At 42.9% G+C, this 20,922-nt stretch overlaps 1 protein-coding gene across 1 annotated transcript in view; it reads right to left on the reverse strand.

The window, feature by feature from the left end:
- Positions 1-548: 548 nt before the first annotated feature.
- Positions 549-20,922, reverse strand: part of dnajc6 (DnaJ (Hsp40) homolog, subfamily C, member 6) — a gene marked incomplete at its 5' end in the record, with an annotated part of 42,770 nt that continues 22,396 nt past the window's right edge. Inside the window, 15 exons of the mRNA XM_084067253.1 lie at positions 549-1,133; positions 1,858-2,034; positions 4,485-4,633; positions 5,952-6,332; positions 6,709-6,855; positions 7,182-7,274; positions 8,597-8,737; positions 8,917-9,294; positions 11,060-11,253; positions 12,266-12,345; positions 13,558-13,675; positions 14,293-14,487; positions 16,021-16,154; positions 18,101-18,223; positions 19,594-19,742. Of these exons, the coding sequence (XP_083923379.1) occupies positions 1,032-1,133; positions 1,858-2,034; positions 4,485-4,633; positions 5,952-6,332; positions 6,709-6,855; positions 7,182-7,274; positions 8,597-8,737; positions 8,917-9,294; positions 11,060-11,253; positions 12,266-12,345; positions 13,558-13,675; positions 14,293-14,487; positions 16,021-16,154; positions 18,101-18,223; positions 19,594-19,742 (2,561 nt within the window). The 3' untranslated portion in view covers positions 549-1,031. The remainder of the gene's footprint in view (positions 1,134-1,857; positions 2,035-4,484; positions 4,634-5,951; positions 6,333-6,708; positions 6,856-7,181; positions 7,275-8,596; positions 8,738-8,916; positions 9,295-11,059; positions 11,254-12,265; positions 12,346-13,557; positions 13,676-14,292; positions 14,488-16,020; positions 16,155-18,100; positions 18,224-19,593; positions 19,743-20,922) is intronic.

The following is a 20,922-nucleotide window of genomic DNA, read 5'->3' on the forward strand; positions in this document are numbered from 1 at the left end:
CAAGGAAGGTTAGAATGGCTGCCACACACAGGTGGATAATAAATGGATGTGAATATTTGTATTTATTTTCCCCCAAATTATCCTGCGGGCCGGATTGGACCCCATTGGACCAGCAGTTTGACACCCCTGATTTAATATGTTTTTGACCGCAAAAGCAGGGGCAGCCCTATAAAGGCAAATGTCTCATTCACTGACCGACTGAGTCACTGGGTGACTGATGAGGTTACACCATTGGTAGGCCTGTTGGCCTAAATACGAACTAGCCAATCGCAGAGTAATCGTCCCTCCAGGCTATGGGATGTAGTCCCTCCAGACAATGGGATGTAGTCTAACCTAATTACATTTGACACTGGGGCTACATGCTGTTGAGTACATATCTCTGACCCCAGCCTGGGTGATTTATTAAACTGGCACGACCAAACCCTACGAGGCTAACACGAACACCTGAACATCACTGACTGATGAAGTTACACTGGCCAAGTATCTGTCGTTTCAAATGAAAAGCTCTAAAGCATTTCCATCCATACTAGGTTTTGACATAGTCTTGTTTGTATTTTTGCTTAATCCTCTTCCATGTGTTAGGCTCTCTAGTGATCTATGACAGAATCAAACGTTTCTCTGTTCTGTGTTTTACATCTAAACGACGATGTCAGGATCTCTCTGCTTGCTTTTACAGTACCAGTGACTATTTTGTTTTTTTTTGTGTTGGTTTAGGGCTAAGGACACTCAACATGGACAGGGACAGAGTTGTACAAGGTACAGACAGTAGAAAGGTAAAGTAGAGCTACTGGTAATCAGTTATTATCACAATGTCACTGTAGGTCAGGATACTGTAATCCTTGAGTCTTCAGTGCGAGTGGAGAGAAGAGACACAAGGTTAAAGCTGTGAAGGCAGCTGATGGGACTGGGGAGGAGGGTGGAAAGGCGGGAAGATGGAGATGCGTTCAGACAGAAGTGGCTGGGAGTCTGAGTTAGGAGGAGATGGCGGAATCCTTGGGAATGTTTGCTCCTCTGTCACTTTTGTTTTTTGCCTAGTAGAGTGCCTTTTGTCCTTGGCTGTCAAATTCTGACCAGGCATCATTCAGTTCCATGAAAATCATCTTGGCATATTGTTCGTAGGGTTTCCCTGTTGCCTGGAAGGAATACGAAAATATACATCAGTTAGTATACTCTAGATCAGGGCCCCCCCCAACCAGGGGTTCGCTGGTGGTCCACGACGCGGAATATAATATTATTCACAACCATTATGTGTCTGCAGAACAGCCCTCCTCAGTCCGAGATTCGATCAAACCAGAAGATCTTGATAGGCTATTGAGCCGATAAAAAACAACCATTCACACCGCCCGGAAAAAATCTGCCGAGTGGCACAGCGCAAATTAATATAGGAACGGCCCTGGCTAGGCTTCATATCAATGGTCCAGTCAGTGTGTAACCTGTTAAGTACTGTACTACTTGGCTACCTTTAAACCATAACTAACGAGACAAGACAGGTTTTGAAAGTCTTTGTCATGGATAATGATTAGGAGAAATTATCCACCACTTATTGTAACATCTAAGCTAAAACATAAATAAATATGTAGGCCACCTACATATTATTATGATTTCAGGTTATTTCAAGAGATTATTCAACTCTCTCCAACTGTCTTTCAATTCGTGTGTGTGTGTGTGTGTGTGTGTGTGTGTGTGTGTGTGTGTGTGTGTCAGAGTACAGTTACAGTAGGTACGAGCATCTATATCTTTTTGTGCACTTGCGTGCGTGTATATGCGTTTGCATGATGCAGTGTACCCACATGTGCATACATACATTCTAACTAAAAGTATGTGAATGCGTGTCCCAGTGTGCACGACTTTTCTCACCTTATCTGGGTGGACCACCAGAACAGCTTTGCGATAGACCTTCTTGACCTGTTCTGGAGTGACTAGGTCGGCCATGCCCACGGGCTTCCAACGCGTCTCTCCCTCCCATAGTACCGTATGCATGGTGGACAGCAGGGCACGGATGTTACGCTCCTTCCCATCGATCCATTCAAGTATCTGGGATACACAAACCGAACAGTGGGGGGTCACAGGGCGTCTTCTAATAGGTTGAAAGGGGGTCTTTGAGGGGGTTCTAGGAGTTCCCCAGCTAAAGGATTGATAGTTATGGACCCAAATGGACTATGAAAAGTCTGTAACAACGAGCGTGTATAAATGAAAGAGTGAAAATAACAATGAGGAATTAGTGCAGATTACGAACTGGGGGTCCTTGAAATGAAAAAGGTTGAGAATCATTGATTGATTGAAGTTATGTTGAGTATTAACTTCCCTCCAGTTCCTTAAGTCGTTTAGCTCCACTAGACCATACCCGGTGAAGGGCGCAGACGAAAGTCGTTGCAAACGTGGGGTTAATGCACGTCCTGTCGCGCGGTTTCTCCCCCGCGCGCGTCCCGTCGTGCCCCCAACCCCCCCCCCCCCCCCCCCCCCCCGGTCGCTCCCGTCGCGGCAAGAGCCATATGAAATCCGTTTTATTTTTTCCCAAATTCTGTTTTTTCCATTTTAATATTTCTGAATTCTGTATTTTGCTTTTTATGCTCATTTTTACCATAAAAAAAGTGTCTGGTAAGTGGAAATGAATAAATGTTCAAGATATAACAGTCCATACATGTCTCTGAAAGAAATCTACACAATTCCAAATCTTTAATATTTGCAAATTATATGCAAACATAGAACAGTATATAAGTACATTAAATAGCACCAATATAGGCTTGTTATTTTAATATAGCAAAATATAAATATAAAAACGGATATATAAATACTATGTTGTTATAGTTCTATATATATATATATATATATATATATATATATATATATATATATATATATATATATATATATATATATATATATATAAAAAAATTGCTATATAAAATAGCAAAATAGGCTTGCTATTTTCTGTTGCCCTGCAGCAGGCTTGAGTATATTTTTTGATGTTGTTAGATTTACACTACTAACAACATTAATCAGAGTTTATTTGTAATTCACGTGTGTTAAATGTGTTACCCATACAATCAGGTCTGCTCACGTCACGTTTCAACTGCGCGGACGCTAATGGCCCTTGTTGTGTTATACGCAAAAATGTTCCCAAAATAATTCGGTCTGAGCATACGCAAAATGGCGTCGCCCATGTATTATTATTTCTATCGTCTTTCTAAGACTATTTCTACGTGGATTTTACTGTTTATAAAGTAGGATGTGACCATGCAAAATGGTGGTGGCCCGTGGATTTGTAAAAATTCGCGATAAAAAAATATATTTTACCGCGAATATTTTTTATTTTCCAAATTCTGCAATAGTCCGTGTTTTATTCCAATTCCATTTTTATTGGTCATTTCCGCGATTCCGACCGCGATTCCGTTAACACGGATTTCATATGGCTCTCCCCCCGGCCCGCGGTCACCCCTCCCCACGGGCGTATATATATATATATATATATATATGTCAGCACGGAGAATGGCGTAGGCATGTTACTCGCCCGCCTCGGGTCCGTCTGGTGTGTTTACTTTCCACAGGAAGAGTTGTACTGAGAGAGTGGGCGGGGTCTAGGTGTTGCCATGTCGGCCGACTGTAAGCTGTAGGGCCAATGTTGGTGGTATAGGGTTCGTTTGGTTTGGCCTCGTTTTCATAGACCTCGTTGCTTGTTTATCTCGCGAAACCTGGCAACACGACGCATGCGCAGTTTGATCGGAGACCCAGGACTCCATCCACCCACCCACCGTCAGGTTACTAGAATTATAGTAGGATTGTTAACCTCAAGTCCTCCATAAACATCTGGCTGAGTAGCAGCTGGACCTAACCATCGATTAGTTGTAAACAGGTTCCATTTACAGTATCCATGTTGTTCTTTGCTATTTTACTTGTCTAGTACGTTGAAATTGTATGAATGTTTTTATTATCTAATTCATTTTCATGTATGTCTCAGAGTTAAATTAACACTTTTGCAGTGCATTGCTCTGGTTGTGTGGGATCGTTCAGAAACGGATGGCAGACACTGTGACCCATTTTGCGTCTTATTCTGTAACAGCATCTTAACCCATCTTAACCAAGCTTCTGGGGGTCCATGGAACGAAATATTTTGAGATGAGGGGGGTCCGCAGACAAATACATCATTTTGGGTGGTCGTTGACATGAAAAAAAGTTTGAGAACCACTATATTATAGCAACATAAGTAAAAAAAAAAAAAAAAAAACTGTTAAGATTTAGAAGACATTTGTAGAATCCCCAGAAGCAGCAAAGATTTGAATAAAAAATGTTGCTCTAAAAAACATATATTCAAAGATTTGCAAAAGAAATGACTATTTTCCAAAAAAGATTAGCAGATCTACAAGCTCGTAGCGCGGCACTCAGTGCCACGCTATGAGCTTGTAGTTCTGCGTTCCCGGATTGAATGGGTTAATGTTTTGAATTGCTTTCACTGGTAAACTGAGGCACGTGTTTCAACCGCCTACTTTGAGTCTCTCGGGATCCATCTCTTTGGCCATCTCCTCTTTCCTCATCTCTGCAATAGTCCTGGGTCCTTTTTTCTCCTTGGATCCAGCAAAGCCCTGAGATGACAGCAGGTCATCAAAGTTGGCATCTGATGCCCTAGGCTTGGGAGCTGGCAATCAGAAGGGAGGGGGGAGAGAGAGAGAGAGAGAGAGAGAAAGATAGATATTTCAGTACATATTTGTCACACTCTAATGCAGGGGTCTTCAACAGGGGGTCCGGGACCCCTAGGGGGTCCTCAGAGCTACTATAGGGGGTCCGCCAAATCTTTGTGTGATAGGATTTAGTTTTTTTTACATTAACCACTTGAACACTAGAATTCCTTTTCTGAGGGGAAAATAGCAGATCTACAAGCTCCGCGAGGCGTTGGGAGCTTGTAGATCGGCTATTTTTGGCAAAGGTGTAGAGGGAAAAAAGAGCAGACTAAGTAAAAAAAAAAAGAATCTGAAACACAATTTTATACAATATAGAGTAGGGGGGTCCCTGCTTCATCTCTCTCTCAGCTAGGGGGTCCTTGGCCTGAAAACGTTGAAGACCCCTGCTCTAATGCTTCCAAAAGTGTATTTTCTGTTTTGTTTTCTTCCCCAATGCAAAATTTAACCTAATGAAGACTAGCATCGTTCCCAGCCTTACTCATCTGCGAAGAGAAAAGCCTGATCACGACCTAATAAAGCAGAGAGTGTCTATAGGGGCGAGACTTCCGTCGTACGTATTTCCCCCGGAAGCGATATTTTTCGACCAATCACAACACTCGTTTCATTCACAGAGAATTTTAACAGATTTGTAAAGCGTCAACGTTATTTCCTTGGTCGGTATTTCGGCCAAATACCAGTACTTCCGTTCAGTGGCGTGCACAGACATTTTGAGGGGCAGGTGCTCAAGTAAATTGTACTTTTTTTGTTTACTTGGTCTGCTCTTTTTTCCCTCTACACCTATACCTCTTTGCCAAAAATAGACGATCTACAAGCCTGTGGGCTTGTAGATCTGCTATTTTTGGCTAAAGTTCTCCTCAGAAAAGGGATGCTAGGTTTCGAGTGGTTATGGTAAAAAGAAAAATCATATCACATAAAGATTTGGCGGACCCCCTGTAGTAACTCTGAGGACCCCCTAGGGGTCCCGGACCCCCTGTTGAAGACCCCTGCTGTAAACTGAAAAAAAGGGCACTTCTGGTCAAGAGGGCAAAGGGCAGGTGCTCTAGCACCACCTGGAGTCTATCTGTGCACGTCCCTGCTTCCGTTGAGACACTATTGTTTTTCAGTTGCTAGAGAAGCCATTCTCTTCTCAGTGGCAGTCTCAAACCAGTTTTGAATTTGATTCTCTCCAACTCCATATCACCTCCCCGTCTCTCCCTTTCCCTCTATCCTTCTCTGTCATCTTTCACCCCACTCTCCCTCCAAATTAATCTCTCTCTCCACCCTGACATTACTCACCTGTGGTGGCCTGTGCTTTCACCCCACCGGGGGAACCGCCGGCGCCTCCCATTGCAGAGAAGCTGACATTGTAGTTAGGTCTGTTATGGGGCGAGGTGTGGGGCATTGAGTGGCTGGGGCTGGGCTTGGGCTGTGGGGGGGTAGGGCTCTGTGACTGGGCCTGCCATCCACCAGCACCACCACCAGCGCTGGCGCCAGCACCGCCGGCACCACCAGCAGCACCGCCCCCAGGTTGCCAAGAGGGGAAGCCAGTTCCTGTGTGGGGCTGCCAACCACCTGCGTGCTGCGGAGAGGGAGGGGGCCGCAACGGTGAGCCCATAGGAGGGAAGGCAGGGGTACTACCAGTAGGGGTGGTGGGCTTGCTGGAGAATCCAGAACCTCCTACAGGATGAAAACATAAAGGAGGAGGGTTTTTTGACAAAGACAGTGAAGGGATAAGAGTCAGAGATTTCCTAGACTACCAATTACCGATAAATTGACCAATATTTTGTCAAAAAGTACTAAATCAATTATAATCAATGTGAAAACGTTTCATAATTTTTGGGAAAACTTTGGAAAATGTCCACACATAAATGACATGCCCAAAATAGGACGTCAGGTTGAAACTTGAAAGTGGTTAAAATCTGGGACACATTGGCTGCATATTTGCCGATACCGACGACGTCACAAAACTAATGGCTGCTATATTGGCCAGACTGACATATTGGTCTGGTTCTAAGCTGCAGAGTACACATAATGATGACTGCTGATGACTGACCGGAAAGGCTGCCTCCCAGGTTGCCCAAGTCAGCGAAAGGATCCAGAGTGTTGGGCTTGGTCTGGTGGGTGGGGGTGCTGTGGACCGAACTGGTGGGACTGGTGGTGGCTGACCGACTGATACCAAAGCCTCCTCCTGAAGCAGGTGCTGTAATAAACAGAGAAATGTCAAGTGGAGTAACTCACTGCCCAAATGAAAGCCTCATGCTGTGTTACAAAATACACTGTTTTAATTACGGTGTTTGACACCTAGTAGAATGAGAAAAACATGAGCTCTACACAAACCACTAGAAAGCATTGTTTGACATATAAACAATGTGTGTGTGTGTGTGTGTGTGTGTGTGTGTGTGTGTGTGTGTGTGTGTGTGTGTGTGTGTGTGTGTGTGTGTGTGTGTGTGTGTGTGTGTGTGTGTGTGTGTGTGTGTGTGTGTGTGTGTGTGTGTGTGTGTGTGTGTGTGTGTGTGTGTGTTATACCAGCGCATGTGGTAACAGGTCTGTTCCAGTCCCAACCCCCCATGGCATTCTGCTGCTGGATGTTGACTGTGGGGGGACCCGGGGAGCTCCGGCCTGTCAGAGCACAGAAAGGTTAGTCACAGCTGGGATGGGAGTCAGTCAGGTCATGCCACTCTCGATAGGAGCCCCACTGTTCACACGTTCTGAATGGCCCTCCCGACAAATGCAGTAGCACAGCTCGGAATCTGTTCTAGAGAGATTAGCCTACAACTGACTCCTGAAACGTGTAGCTCAATACAACATAAAGTAAGTGTCTCCACCCAAATCTGTGTTCAAGAAGATAATATAAATATATATAGCAGCAATGTAACTGTACATTGTAATTTCAATGTAATTTCTATATGCTACTGATAATTCAAGCAATACAAACCAGATGGGTGGCACAAGCTCCCATGTATCATCACGCACCATGCATCATAATGCACCATGCATTGCCCACCATACAGCAACATTGCAGGAACAACAGTCATTGCGTAGCATAAGAGTGTTGGAGTGAGCAAAGGAATGTTATATATATGTGTTTATGTGTTTGCATGCTATTTTTGTTGTGAGCTTGTAGGTCAACTATTTTTGCAAATTTAAAATGTGTATTTTAAACTTCCTTTTTTAATACTGCCATCGTGTGCGTGACGAGTGTATCTGCAAGCCACTATAGAGCATCGCAGTTGCGCAGAATCCGGGTGCCGGAAGTAAATGCTCAATGCATTTTTCCCATTGACTTTTCCAAAAATATTTATATCAATGAATTTAAGCCTAGAATCAAGCCATCCAGGATTCCGGTGAATCATGACCATAAAACCTTTTTTTCTGTGATTTTTTAAAATTTTATATTTAATGATATGATATACTATGTTTAATAAATACCCTTTGTTTTGCCGTTTTCAAAAAAGTTTTTTCACAGAAAAAAAGGTTTTATGGTCATGATTCACCGGAATCCTGGATGGCTTGATTCTAGGCTTAAATTAATTTATATAAATATTTTCGGAAAAGTCAATGGGAAAAATGCATTGAGTATTTACTTCCGGCAACTGGAAGTGGGCGGGAACTGCGACGCTCTATACAGTACATACGTTGAAACATTTGAGAACCACTGATATAGCGACATACGTTAGCAGAGCTTGCAGCAGATCTACAAGCTCATAGCTAGCATAGATCGACAAGCTATGAGCTTGTATATCTGCTATTTTTGAATAGCCAAAGAAATCTAAAATGACACAGATGCATTCCCGGATTGAATGCGTTAACGCATGTACAATCCTATGTGACAGTGCCCAAATACTTAAAAAACTAAACCCAGAGAGGAGCCAGTCAGTGCAGTGAGTGTAGTGAGAGCGGGTACAGGAGGTGCCCAGCAGCTTGGCGGCAGCATGCCTTACCCATGCCTGTAGGCTGCAGAGTGGGAGATGGAGAGCGAGCATGCAGGAAGGGGTCCGGCTGCCCCACATTACCTGGTCCAAGGAATGAAGACCTCAGATCCTGAGGTTTAGGCATGGGACCTGCCCCGAAGGGGTCCAATGCTGAGGGGAAACAAAATGCTCATTGTTAATTGATAAATTACCAATTTTTCCCTAATGAATAGAAAATGCACTCCAAAAAGGAGTGCTTGGACAGATCGGTTCAAGTTAATAATAGAATAGTGCATTTGGGCAGTGTATCTAGTTTAAAGACTGGAACTTTAACACATCAGGGATCTCACCTGGCGGGGCAGGGGAGGGGCAGGGCGAGGCAGTGTTAGGGGCTACTTTGTGTGGTGTGGACTGGGCAGAGGAGGCTCCACTGTTCTGCTGAGGGGGGGCTCCAAACAGGTCACCCAGGAGGTCTGTTTGGGTCATGGGCGCAGTAGAGGGGGGGTGAGATGAGGGGCCGGGGGGGTTGATCCCTTCCCCACCCAGGCCCAGGAGGTCCACTTCCTCTGCAGGCGGGGGCGCAGCGGGCACATGGTGAGGGGGCTCTGGTCTCGGGGGGGCCGTGCTGGTGTTGCTCTGCTGACTGGAGAGAGAGAGCATTTCATCGTCCGAGGGCTCGCTCTCTTCGCCGTGGCCTCGCCCTTCCAGTCCGCCACCCTTACTGGGCTCTGTGGGGCAGAACAGATATAGAATAAGAACGAAGGAGGGATGACAGATGGAAGCAGAAAGGCAGAAGAGAGAGAGAGAGAGAGAGAGAGAGAGAGAGAGAGAGAGAGAGAGAGAGAGAGAGAGAGAGAGAGAGAGAGAGAGAGAGAGAGAGAGAGAGAGAGAGAGAGAGAGAGAGAGAGAGAGAGAGAGTAAAGATTAAGAGATAAAGAGACAGGAAATTAGTTGGGGAGGCAGAGTGAAATATAGGATATAGAGGGAGAAATAGGAGGGATGCAGAAAAGCAGTATGGGAACTATCGGCTATATTTAGCTACAAACAACATTAACATTAACTCCTGATGCTCTGATCTACATTACCATATGTTACCAACACTGCATTCTACAGGAGCGCTAACCACCAGACTACAGGTACAGTACATGCCAGGTGGCTTAGGGTTTAGCATCTGTGCTAATAGCTAAAGGGCAAAAATGAGGAATCTGATTAAACAGATTGCAACAATTCAACCAGTTAAACAAAAACAAAAAAGACAGCCTAGTAAATACTACACAAGAAAAGTGAACTACTCAGTAAATCAGGTGATTGGCAAATATTAACCTGCAGCTCTATTTCACTTTGGTAGAACAATTTAAAATGTCCCAACTGACATTTAGGCTGTTGTCCCAGATGTGAATGAAAAGCATTCATTTGAACACAGTAAGAAAAAAATAAATTGTGTGTTTACTTGGCAGTATATTGGGTTCAAACCCAATGAGGATTTAAATAATGTAATTAAGTTTCTCACTACAAGTTCCCATTGGCCAGTATCATAAGCTAATAGAATTCAATAGTCACATTTTCCTCCCAAATTGAAATATCACTATCACTAACAGGGCCAAGGCTGACTCAGTTACAATTCAATATGTCTAAAATGCAAGGGGTAACAGTATTTAAATTGCTGGCAAGAGACCATTAATCTTGAGTAATTTTAAAAGGTAAGAGCATTACATTTGCTGTTGAGAGACCATTTCATCTTTAATTTCCTGAAGGCATGGTTGGTTAGCATTACACTTGCACACCGAAAGTCTTTTCAGTTTTTCAGTGTTTAATATGAGTGATTGAATTGAAACTGATCCAAACCCAGCCCTGATGCTGCTGACTAACATTAGGGAACAGTTCACTATCGTCTCCTCTACTGTCTTACCCTCCAGGTCCAACCCCTCCATCTCATCTTGCAGAGAAAGAAATGAAAGTCCATTAGGTGTTGTTTTGTGTACATTTCAGTGAGTGAGTTCGACTGTTATCTTGTGTGTATGCACAGTAAAACCCTCTGTGTTCATTCAACTATACTCTATGCTCTATACTTTGTTGTATGCCGATTAGCAAAAAATAGCCGATCTACAAGGTCACAACGCATCGCTTGTAGGTCAGCATTTTTTGCAATTTTAAAATGTGTATTTTAAACTTCCTTTTTTGTGCATATGTGTGCATGGACATGCATGTCTGCATGCATGCGTGTATCTGCTATCGTGTGCATGACGAGTGTATCTGCAAGCCACTATACAGTACATACGTTGAAATGTATGTGCATATGTGCGCAAGCGCATGTGCACATTGCACTGTAGCCATGAGTGTGCAATGTGCATCAGTGTGATTTCTGGATATCTTGTCCTGTGTGTGTGTGTGTGTGTGTGTGTGTGTGTGTGTGTGTGTGTGTGTGTGTGTGTGTGTGTGTGTGTGTGTGTGTGTGTGTGTGTGTGTGTGTGTGTGTGTGTGTGTGTTCAGTACCAGCAATGGCCAGTGCGTCCTGGTGCTCCTGGTGGCAGGAGAAGAGGACAGTGGGGTTGAGGTCTTTACAGGGGAACTGCTCCCACGGCGGGGTCAGGTCCTTCTGCTTGTCCACCGCCTCCACCTCCATGTCCAGCAGCACGTGGAACAGCTGGGGATACTTCTCTGGAGAGTCACACGCATCCAGCTCTGGCCTGGAGAGTTCATGAGTTCATGAGTGAGTGAGGGGAGGATGGATAACATTGTTGCTGTCGGGCAGAAACCTAAATTTACATATTTATGTAAATGAATGCCCTACTCCATCATGTGGTACAAAAGTAGTGAAGACAGGTGATGTTCACTCTTTTAGAAACACTAGAGGTTCGGGCCATTAAGCAGCCTCACATCTAGAGTTCGGGCGGCACTTTGAAAGTTAAAATTAAAGTGGTTAAGTGTGTTTGTGGGTTTTATAAATATCGAACCAATGAAAAGTATTAACAAGCTTACTATAATGACAACTACATCGGATCCATTAGAATACAGGTTATTTTTTCCTGAAAAGTAAAGGTTTCCACCCGAGAGACGATATGTTAAAAAGAGAAATTTGGAACGTCTGACGAATGTATCGATATCTTAACACATCGCGTAGATCTACGCTAACCTAAATAACAGCGCAGCGTGCCAGTCGCGTAGATCTGCGCGAAGTGGTCTTTTTTTTTTGTTCTCTCGCAGTGACACATTTCATTGTAGCACTCTCTCGCAGTGACACATTTCATTGTAGCACACCCGGAAACGGAAATGAATGTCAATCGAAGATTTTCGTTCCCATCCGCCGGCGCTCTAAAGCTTCCGCTAAATCGCCATTATCTCTGTGTTGTTTTTCTCCGCGCTGAACGCTGTTTAAAAAGAAACTGCGACTACTGCAAAAGGGAATGTCGCCGATTGAAAATTTCTTCTCTGGGCCACTCACACAACTACCCTGTGTGTCTACAAACAGTTGAACTCGCGATCATAAGGTATTTAGCGAGGTCTGTGGTGAGGTGAAAAAAACTAAAAAGCAGCAACAAATCGCTGGTAGTGGTGAGTACATTATGATATTAAACTCTGGCATGGAATGTGTTAAGCCACGTGTGAAACAGTGTATTGTTACATGACGAGTTTCAGGAGGACTATTTTATCAGCTGCAATTATGAGGTGACATGACTCACATAAAAGAGAGGTGCTTACTTATTAAACTTTAAGACGCTCGTCCCTGGAGCAATGAAGCCTGTGTGGAACTGGATCTGGAACATCTGGGTGTTGGACACCTGGAATGACGAGGACAACACCAGGTTGGAGGTCGGAAAAAACAAGACACGGTCACGTTGTCGTGAATGTAAATGAGTGGACTGATGTGTCACCAAAGCAATGGTAATGTAACTCGCCTGTGCCATTCAATGTCTTTAACTGCGTAAGTCCCATTTCAAAAATAGCAACAAGAAATAGCAGATCTACAAGCTCACAACACGTCACATCTCAACACATCGTGAACTTGGTATTTTTGCTGTTTTTGAAATTGCCGTGAATTTTGTTTCAACAGTTTTGCCTATAATGGCATGCCCAACATGGGGACACCAGGGTTAATGTGATTAAGCTAATAGTAACAGGCTCTGTACATAACATCATTTTGCCATTATTGCTTTGACTTAATTTAATCTATCGATTTTTGACCGTTGCCCCTTCTGCTTCCTTATGATACACACTCTGTACCATTCATTGTAGTGTAACACACATAGACCATTAACACATGAAACCTATTCATGTCATAATAATCATAATAGGCAAACATTCGACAAAGATAAGTGAGCATTGGGTGAAAATAGCAGATCTACAAGCTCACAACGTGTGCGACACATTGTGAGCCTGTAGATAGATGTAGGATTGTAAAGACCAGCTGAAATGAATGAGTATCTGTGGTCATAATGTAGACATACCGGCAGATCATTTTTTTGGGGAAAAGATTACATTTCTCTGTACATTTATACCAACAGTTGATAAAAGTCCAATCGTAATTACTTTCAGTCAAATAAAAACACAATACATGATTACATCGGCAAACTAACCAATAATAATAATGTGATGACAGGCCACTGTCAATCAGTCTGCTTAACACTAGATGGCGGTGTTACATTCTAGAATGTCGACCAAAGATGGTGGGCGCAGCTTTACAAATAGATGCAACTAAACAAACGTTTTTAAAATGTTTGTTTACAAACATAAACACATTTATTTGACATAAACTTGATCCAGCAGTGCCTTGTTACGTCCATTTAAACGTTTTTCAGTCAGTGATCCGCCCCATCGCTGTGTTTGGCTGAGGAAGCACCCAGCTCCCCAGTTTCACTAGGAAATACAGTACGTCACAATATGGACACAAAAAGCTGCTTCAGCTGCTCTTTAAGAATGAAATGAAACGGTTACATAGTGTAGCACACACACACAGGCAGTACAACTCTGGCTATGTGTGTTTTTTCTAGTACCTTGGCCTGCAGACGTCCCCCGATGGTGGACCTCATATGAGAGACGGACAGCACCACGTCCCCGTGGACACTCACGCCCAGAGGGAACACCACCTTCCCCTCCTGGACCCTGTGCTCCCTGGGGAGGGCATTAGAGCCACACAATGAGAACATGGCACAAGAGAGGAGAAGAACAGTAAGTGGTACATAACCATATTATGGGTGAGAGAGACAGGAGAGGATGGGGGATTTAACCCATTAAGACCTGGGGCTGATTCACAATGTGTCGCACGCGTTGTGAGCTTGTAGATCTACTATTTTCACCCAATGTTCACAAATGAAATCAGTAGTTCTCAAACGTTTTTTGTGCGAAGGACCCCTAAAATAATTTGTATTTGGCCGCTGACCCCCTCCCCATTTGAAAATGTTTTGTGCCAGGGACCCCAGAAGAGAAGATTTTCATTTTTTAAAAATAGCAGATGTACAAACTTGCAGCGTGGCACAACGTGACACATTGTGAGCTTGTATATATCTGCTATTTTTTAGAACCACTGTTCTAAACCACTGTTCTACTGTACATCCTATTAAAGAGTTTTCAGAAAAACATATGTTGCTATATAGAGCTAAAATCTAAAATGACACCGATGCTTTCCTGGTTTTAATGGGTTAAAAGATTTATCGTGGGACAATGTATGAGGGGGGGTGTTCTGTGTGTTTGTGCATGTGAGGACGAGCATTTGGTATTATGCGTCCTACCTCATCCTCTCGTAATCCTGCGCGGTGCTGAAGATCTTGGTCTCACCGATGAGGACGTCACAGAAGGGACGACAGCCGCTGCGCTGCTTGTTGAAGCAGGGGACGGGGGTTATGGTCAGGGTCTTTATCACCAGGGGCTTGGAGTGGGGCAGACTGGGCTTCTCTGACACCATGCTACACACATATCCTATGTACCTGCATGGGAACACAGAAAGGTAATGCTTGATGCTACAGCGGAGCCTTCCTTTGTTTGCAATGTACTGTATACTGCAGTGGTTCTCAAACTTTTTCATGTCAAGGACCCCCAAAATGATGTAAATGTATTTGGTCGCGGACCCCCATCTCTAAATATTTTGTTCCAGGGAACCCCAGAAGCAAAGATTTGAGTTACAAATGTTTGCTTTAAAGAAATATATATTCAATGGTTTGCAAAAATGTTTTTTTTTAAATAGCCAAATTATAAAATAAAAAGATTACCTGCATAAAACAATCCAGATCAGTATAGTACTCAAATGGTAAATATTCGTTACTATTAATTGGAGTCGAGTTAAATATTTTTTTCTCAAAACCATTAACATACGGCAGCCTTTTAGAATGTACATTTTTTGGGGAGGTCATTTTGTTTTTCTTTGAGGACCCCGGGCCGTAAGTTGCCCATGTGTGATTTAGAGAGTAAACATCTCCCTATCATCCAAAGAAGAATGCCTCCCACTGAGGGAGATAATAGGCTTCTGGGCTCCAGGCAGGACTACTCTGTTTGACTGTTTTGCTTTACTGAGGCTGAGGACTGAAGTGCAGGCGTACTGATTGACTACTACACATGCTTGACACATTTTTAATATCATCGCTATTGGCAAAATGGGGCAAAATTATGACTGCTGCAATAAATCTCGATGCACGCTGCACACAACAGGTTTTATCACAGAAACACAGGCTCATGTATGGCTGCTAAAGAAGGGGGAAGGAGGCTGGTAATCGACAGCAGAGGTGGTTGAAAGATGGTCATTATCTGATTTACCGATCTCAGTGTTTCACCCACAAAATGTGTCTTGGGACGGAGAAAGCTAAACAGCAAAACTCTCTAATGATGTCAATACAAATGTAGCCTCGGAAACCCATGCCTTTTTTTTTGTTTCAAAAGAAAAAAAGCCTGGGAGAACCTTGCAGGGACGCTGGTCTTAGGACCTTGTTATCTCCGAACCAATCAGAGTGCTCCAAACCCAGGCGCTGGAATCCAGCGCCTGGGTTTGGCTCCGCCCTTCAAGACCATCGATTGGGCTCGTTCTTTCAGTCTAATACAAATGAGACTGAGTGGCAGCTCCCCTAGGGCACCTCACCCAACCTTCACATATAGACAGGGTCTGATTTGTGAGCCAAACAGAGGGTGGGGCATTTTCTTAACTACTTAAACCCTGTATATAATTGTTCATATGACAAATAGCTAAAAAATAGCTTTGAAAATCTTATAATATAAATACATTTTAAATTACATTTTTAAATTGTGGTATTAACAAACTTAAATATCAAATATATCAGACAGTCTCTGGTCAGTGATAGTCTCGCTATCACTGACCAGAACTAAGCAGGGATCAAGCATATCTTCAATTGCAAAATAAATGACCTATATCAAAAGCAGAAGCATAGATTCCCCCCCCCCCCCCCCCCCACACACACACACACACACACACACACACACACACACACCGTCGCACTATGAGGGATTCTAACCTGCGGTGTGAGGGCCAGAGACCGGAGCCTGGTCTCTTGGCGCTGAGAAGCTGCATTGCGGGCACTGGGTTGGTGAAGAGGTGGCAGAAGCAGAACATGGCACACACCAACACACCCGAGGGAGCTCGACCGTCCTGTACACAGAGGTCACAGAGTGGACACATGACATGACAGTGGTCATGATATTACAGATAGATTTATTGGGAAACATCTAAAATAACTTGTTTTGATTGATTGATTGAATACTTTATTAACAGTTTGCCAAGACAAGCACAGGGAAGTACAGTTCAATACAAGGTCTGTTAAGAGGATTTAAAACCAAAGAAAGCACCATGGCTTGTTTCCATTGGGGTCCTTTGTACTCAATTCCACTGTAAGCTTTCCTTGGACAGCAAACAGACATTTAACCGTGTGAACCCTAGCGTCCCTGTTGTGGGCATGTCATAACAGGCAAACATTCTGCAAATATTTGAAAATTCAGTGAAAATAGGTAGCAGATCTACAAGCTCACAACATTGCGAGCTTGTTAATATAGTCAACTGAGTTAGCATCAGATACATCCTGGTTTCACAGCATACAGGATGGATCGGAATGAGCTCAGTGTAAGCATGCATTATTTATGATCAATAACTCTTGGTGCAAAAATGGGAAAATCCTGAATAGCCTTAGTTCTCCAGACCTTGAATTTGTGATGGTCGTGTGTCGGCCATTTTATATTCCTCACGAATGAAAACAACAAAATGATGGCTTGTACAAAAACAAAAAATCTGATTTTGATCAGCTATTTTTTACAGTTTGATGGTATATAGGGTTTAAAGTGGTAAAGTGCTGAAAGAATGTGTTCCTACTAAGCTAGGGGAATAAAGGGGAGAATAAAGAGCTGAGCTGTCACTGCTAAAACTGAAACTATACTGTCAATGCTTTGTTTGATGAATATATCCACATTGTTATAAATAGATCAAGTTTAAGGTTTGTTTGAGGTTCAAGTCAGGAAGAAGAAAGAAACACTTTTTATTTTAGGAAAATCAAATATCTCTTTGTGCAGAGATATTTTTACAAATCCTGTTTAAGGAACTGAATTGTGTGGTGGAGATCATGACCGATTGGATTGCCTTGCCAAAACACGAAGAAACCACAGAACCAGCCCACTTGACAGTGTACAGTTTTATTGTCAAAGAATTAAAATCGGACGACAGGGTAATTTCACTGAAAGGCCTTGCATTTGCTGTTTTCCTGAGTTTCATCCACTCTAAAATCTATCTATTTATCTATCCATCAAATCCATCAAATTGACCGTGCTGTGACACCATGAGTCACATGCTAGTTTTCGGCATGGTTTAATAGAGGACATCCAAAGCTAACATACAGCACTGTGTGAATTACTTTCTTTTAGTTTGTCATGGGGGTTTCATTCTCTGTCTGTCTGTCTGTCTGTCTGTCTGTCTGTCTGTCTGTCTGACTAGCTGAGTCCCAGCAGAACGCAGGGTAACAGGCATGATGGAAACTAAAGCTCAGCAGAAACAATGGGCAAACCTTAACTACTCCAGGCTGTGTTTTACTTGGAACCAAGGCAGGCCAAAAATCCAAATCCAAGGAGTGACCACAGAGAGGAGTTGGAGTGGAAGGCGGGAGAAAAAGGCTATGGTTTACCCCTTCCTTGTATATATACTGTTCATTCAGTTACAACATTTTTCAGTGGAGGATGGCCAAATAATCCTGTATTGTCTCTTAATACTTACAGTTATGGCCAATGAGTGACTTCATTCGTGAGACACGTCAAGTAGGCTATGCTTCATAAATCCACATACACTATACAATCACACAGTTATTTTTGTGGTGTAATAAAAGGTTTCTCAAATTCATTGCCAATTCAACAAACTGCTTTTACACAATCTCCAAACAGATACGCTTGGGCTGAGGATAATGGAAGCTGAGGAGCCAAGGTGGAATACAGCAGAATGCTGTATGGCTGAGAGTGAAGGCTGAGCATTGACATCACGCTAATGTAAGGCCTCATTTCACTTTATTGTACAACCACGTTGCTCTTTGAAAATCTGTGGTACAGTGAATCTCTTCTTACCGAGCAGGTGATTACACACACATTCTTGGGGTTCTGCTTGAGCCAGTTGTGCATGTTCTTGCACACAGCAAACAGATTGTGGAGGCCGGGAGCCTGGCGGGATGGCCAGTTACACTCTGACACCTGGGAAGGAGGGGGACAGAGAGAGAGAGAGAGAGAGAGAGATAGAGAGAGAAGGAAGGAGACAAGGAATGAGAGTAAAGATGAGATGGGCATTATCTAAGCAGTTTTCTACTCAGAGGTGAAACGAAAGGGTACAACAACACCAGACACTCCCACACGGGGTTGGATTTGCTGGCGGGTGGAATCCATGCCTCTGTTTTTATCCCTGTTTCTGGTCAGACTAAATTAAATTCATGCATTTCCTTTTGGGAAATGTAGACTGTCTGATATGTTTGATATTTATGTTTGATACTATCATAATTTAACAATTAAAGAATGTATGTTAACCGCATTAACCCTGGCATCCCTATTATGGGACAACTTGTCAGAATTTGTCTAAAAAAAATGTTCTTCTTATATATTTTTATTTGATCTGAAGCTAGAATAGTAGCTCATAGAGCTTGTAGAACTGCTATTTTCAATATTTGTCGTACAAAGTAGTATGCCTTAAGTGATTACGATTTTGTTTTACAAATAGGAACACCACATGGCACTAGCTGAAACACCCACAAGGAGACAGCGACAGAATAACTCCACCTGCTGTACATGCTATGTGAGATGGCTGTGCAGTGATGAATATAATAATATAAAAAACTATTTAAAGAAATTATGTTTGAATAGCAACCTGACGAATGAGTATCCGAATATTCAGATATTTGAGGCCAGCCGCATACTTCATATAAAAAAAACATGTCACGGAGGCCTCTACTGATCAATTGAAATGTCCGTTCTATACATTCATTCTAAGCATGACACGATTTGATGACTCATCATCGACGACTGATGAGTCAATGAGCTCATCAATGATGAGTCATACACTGCAGTAACCTACTTTAGAGAGAATTACACCATACTCTCAAATCTTACGGTGTCATCCTTTGCTGCTACTTTAGAGTGAAATTCTTATTGTATACTTTAAGTTTAATTTTAGTCTTTTCGGAAACGCCTCTCGTAACTCTGTTGTCATTGCAGCGTTTGTCTATACAGAAGGTCTAGCCTGGAAACCAGACGAAACTGCCAGTGCAAAAAAAAATAAAAAAATAGCCCTGACCATGCCAGGCTACAGAAGGTCCGCTCATAAAGGAATGCTGCAGGGTCCTAGCACCCAAGAATATTTTGGAAGACAACAAGTTGTCAAAATATTTATTTATTCACGATAAAATACTTAAATGAATAAATTCAGATAAATATTCCACCGTATCGAAAGATTGTATCAAAAATAACTTTTGCTTAATTGAGAAAGTTACACAGTTTGACTTTTAACAATTATTAAGAGATTCTGCATATCTGTATGAGTTAACGTAAATATTGGGGGACCTTCTAAGCCTCACCCGGTTGGAGAATTTGGCGCCGCGGTAGTTGCGCTGTGATAGGTTGAACACGGTGTAGTGGTCAGCATGGCGACTGTCCAGGAAGGAGCGAATGTCCTCCACGTGGTTCTGGTAGCCCATCTGCACCGACTCTGCTGGATAGGTCATCACTGGAAGAGACAAAAGCAAATCTGTCACAAAATGCATTATATGCAGTACATAATAACCTCTATCACCTGGCCTGGAGTCCCTTTTGATCATGTCATTATAGGTGGAAATCACGATGCGTTGTGAGCTTGTAGATTTGCTATTTCTGAACATTTGTAATAGTGCTTAGGTACAGTAGTGTCACAGAGCAGCCTCTTGGAGACATTTTTTTCCAATATGTTTAAGTTCAGCAGTATACATTCATATTGAAATGTACATTATGCCTGTCACTTATAGATTCCCCAGTCACACAGAAGATGCACATTCTGTTGTGACTGGAATCTCTTTAATATATTTTTGTTTAACTGCACATGAAGATGCTGTTATGGGGAAGTGGCCCGTTGAAGCCTAGCTGTGTAGTTTCAAGGTGATTGGTGCCTGAGGATCTGATTGAGGGGTGCCTGTCATTCCTGTAAGCTGATGATTAGAACATGGGGTCATGTTAGATGGATTTCTATTGTACTGCGGTTAGTTGATTAGAAATCAAAGGGTAAAGCAAAGTTTGTTGTTTACCCAGGGTGTCGGACTAAGTACGAAACTTGTTTCCAGCCGGACCCTGCATGGAAGCCTTGCTCAAGGGCTATTCAGCGGTGATTCATGATTGATGTGATGAATTGGGGAATCGAACTAGGGACCTTCCGGTATTAAGGCCGCCCCTCTAACCACTAGGCCACCGCTGCCACAAAGGGTGTATACTGCAGGGTGGAGTCTGCAGTATACATTCATATTGACATTTTATTTTGTGCCTGTCACTTATTATATAAGTGAATATAAGAGAAACAGCTCAGTAGAAGTGTAGGCTGTCATGGGCAGAGGTGACACTTTGTCTTTCCATTAATTTGTGTTGTTGCATTTTCTTTAGTTGTGTGCGTTTTTGCAAATGTTGTTGTCCTGGCCTGGCTCCAAAATCTTTGTTTTTCTGCAAGCCTACCTTCTGGTCCATTTTTGAAATGTTCGAGTTCTTTTGCTGACTTTGTGCCAATCTACACTCCCACTTTGCGGATAGATGTGGTAGATAGACCTAGTTCATTTAAATGTCAGACAATGCATTACTAAATTATACATTGTGTTGAAGGGGCTTCAGCTGTGTTCCATTTTTCTTCTCTGGGAGCACGCACAGACACACACGCACGCGCGCACGCA

This window comes from Gymnoscopelus microlampas (genome assembly GCF_963454915.1).
Source record: "Gymnoscopelus microlampas genome assembly, chromosome: 9".
Classification (NCBI taxonomy): Eukaryota; Metazoa; Chordata; class Actinopteri; order Myctophiformes; family Myctophidae; genus Gymnoscopelus; species Gymnoscopelus microlampas.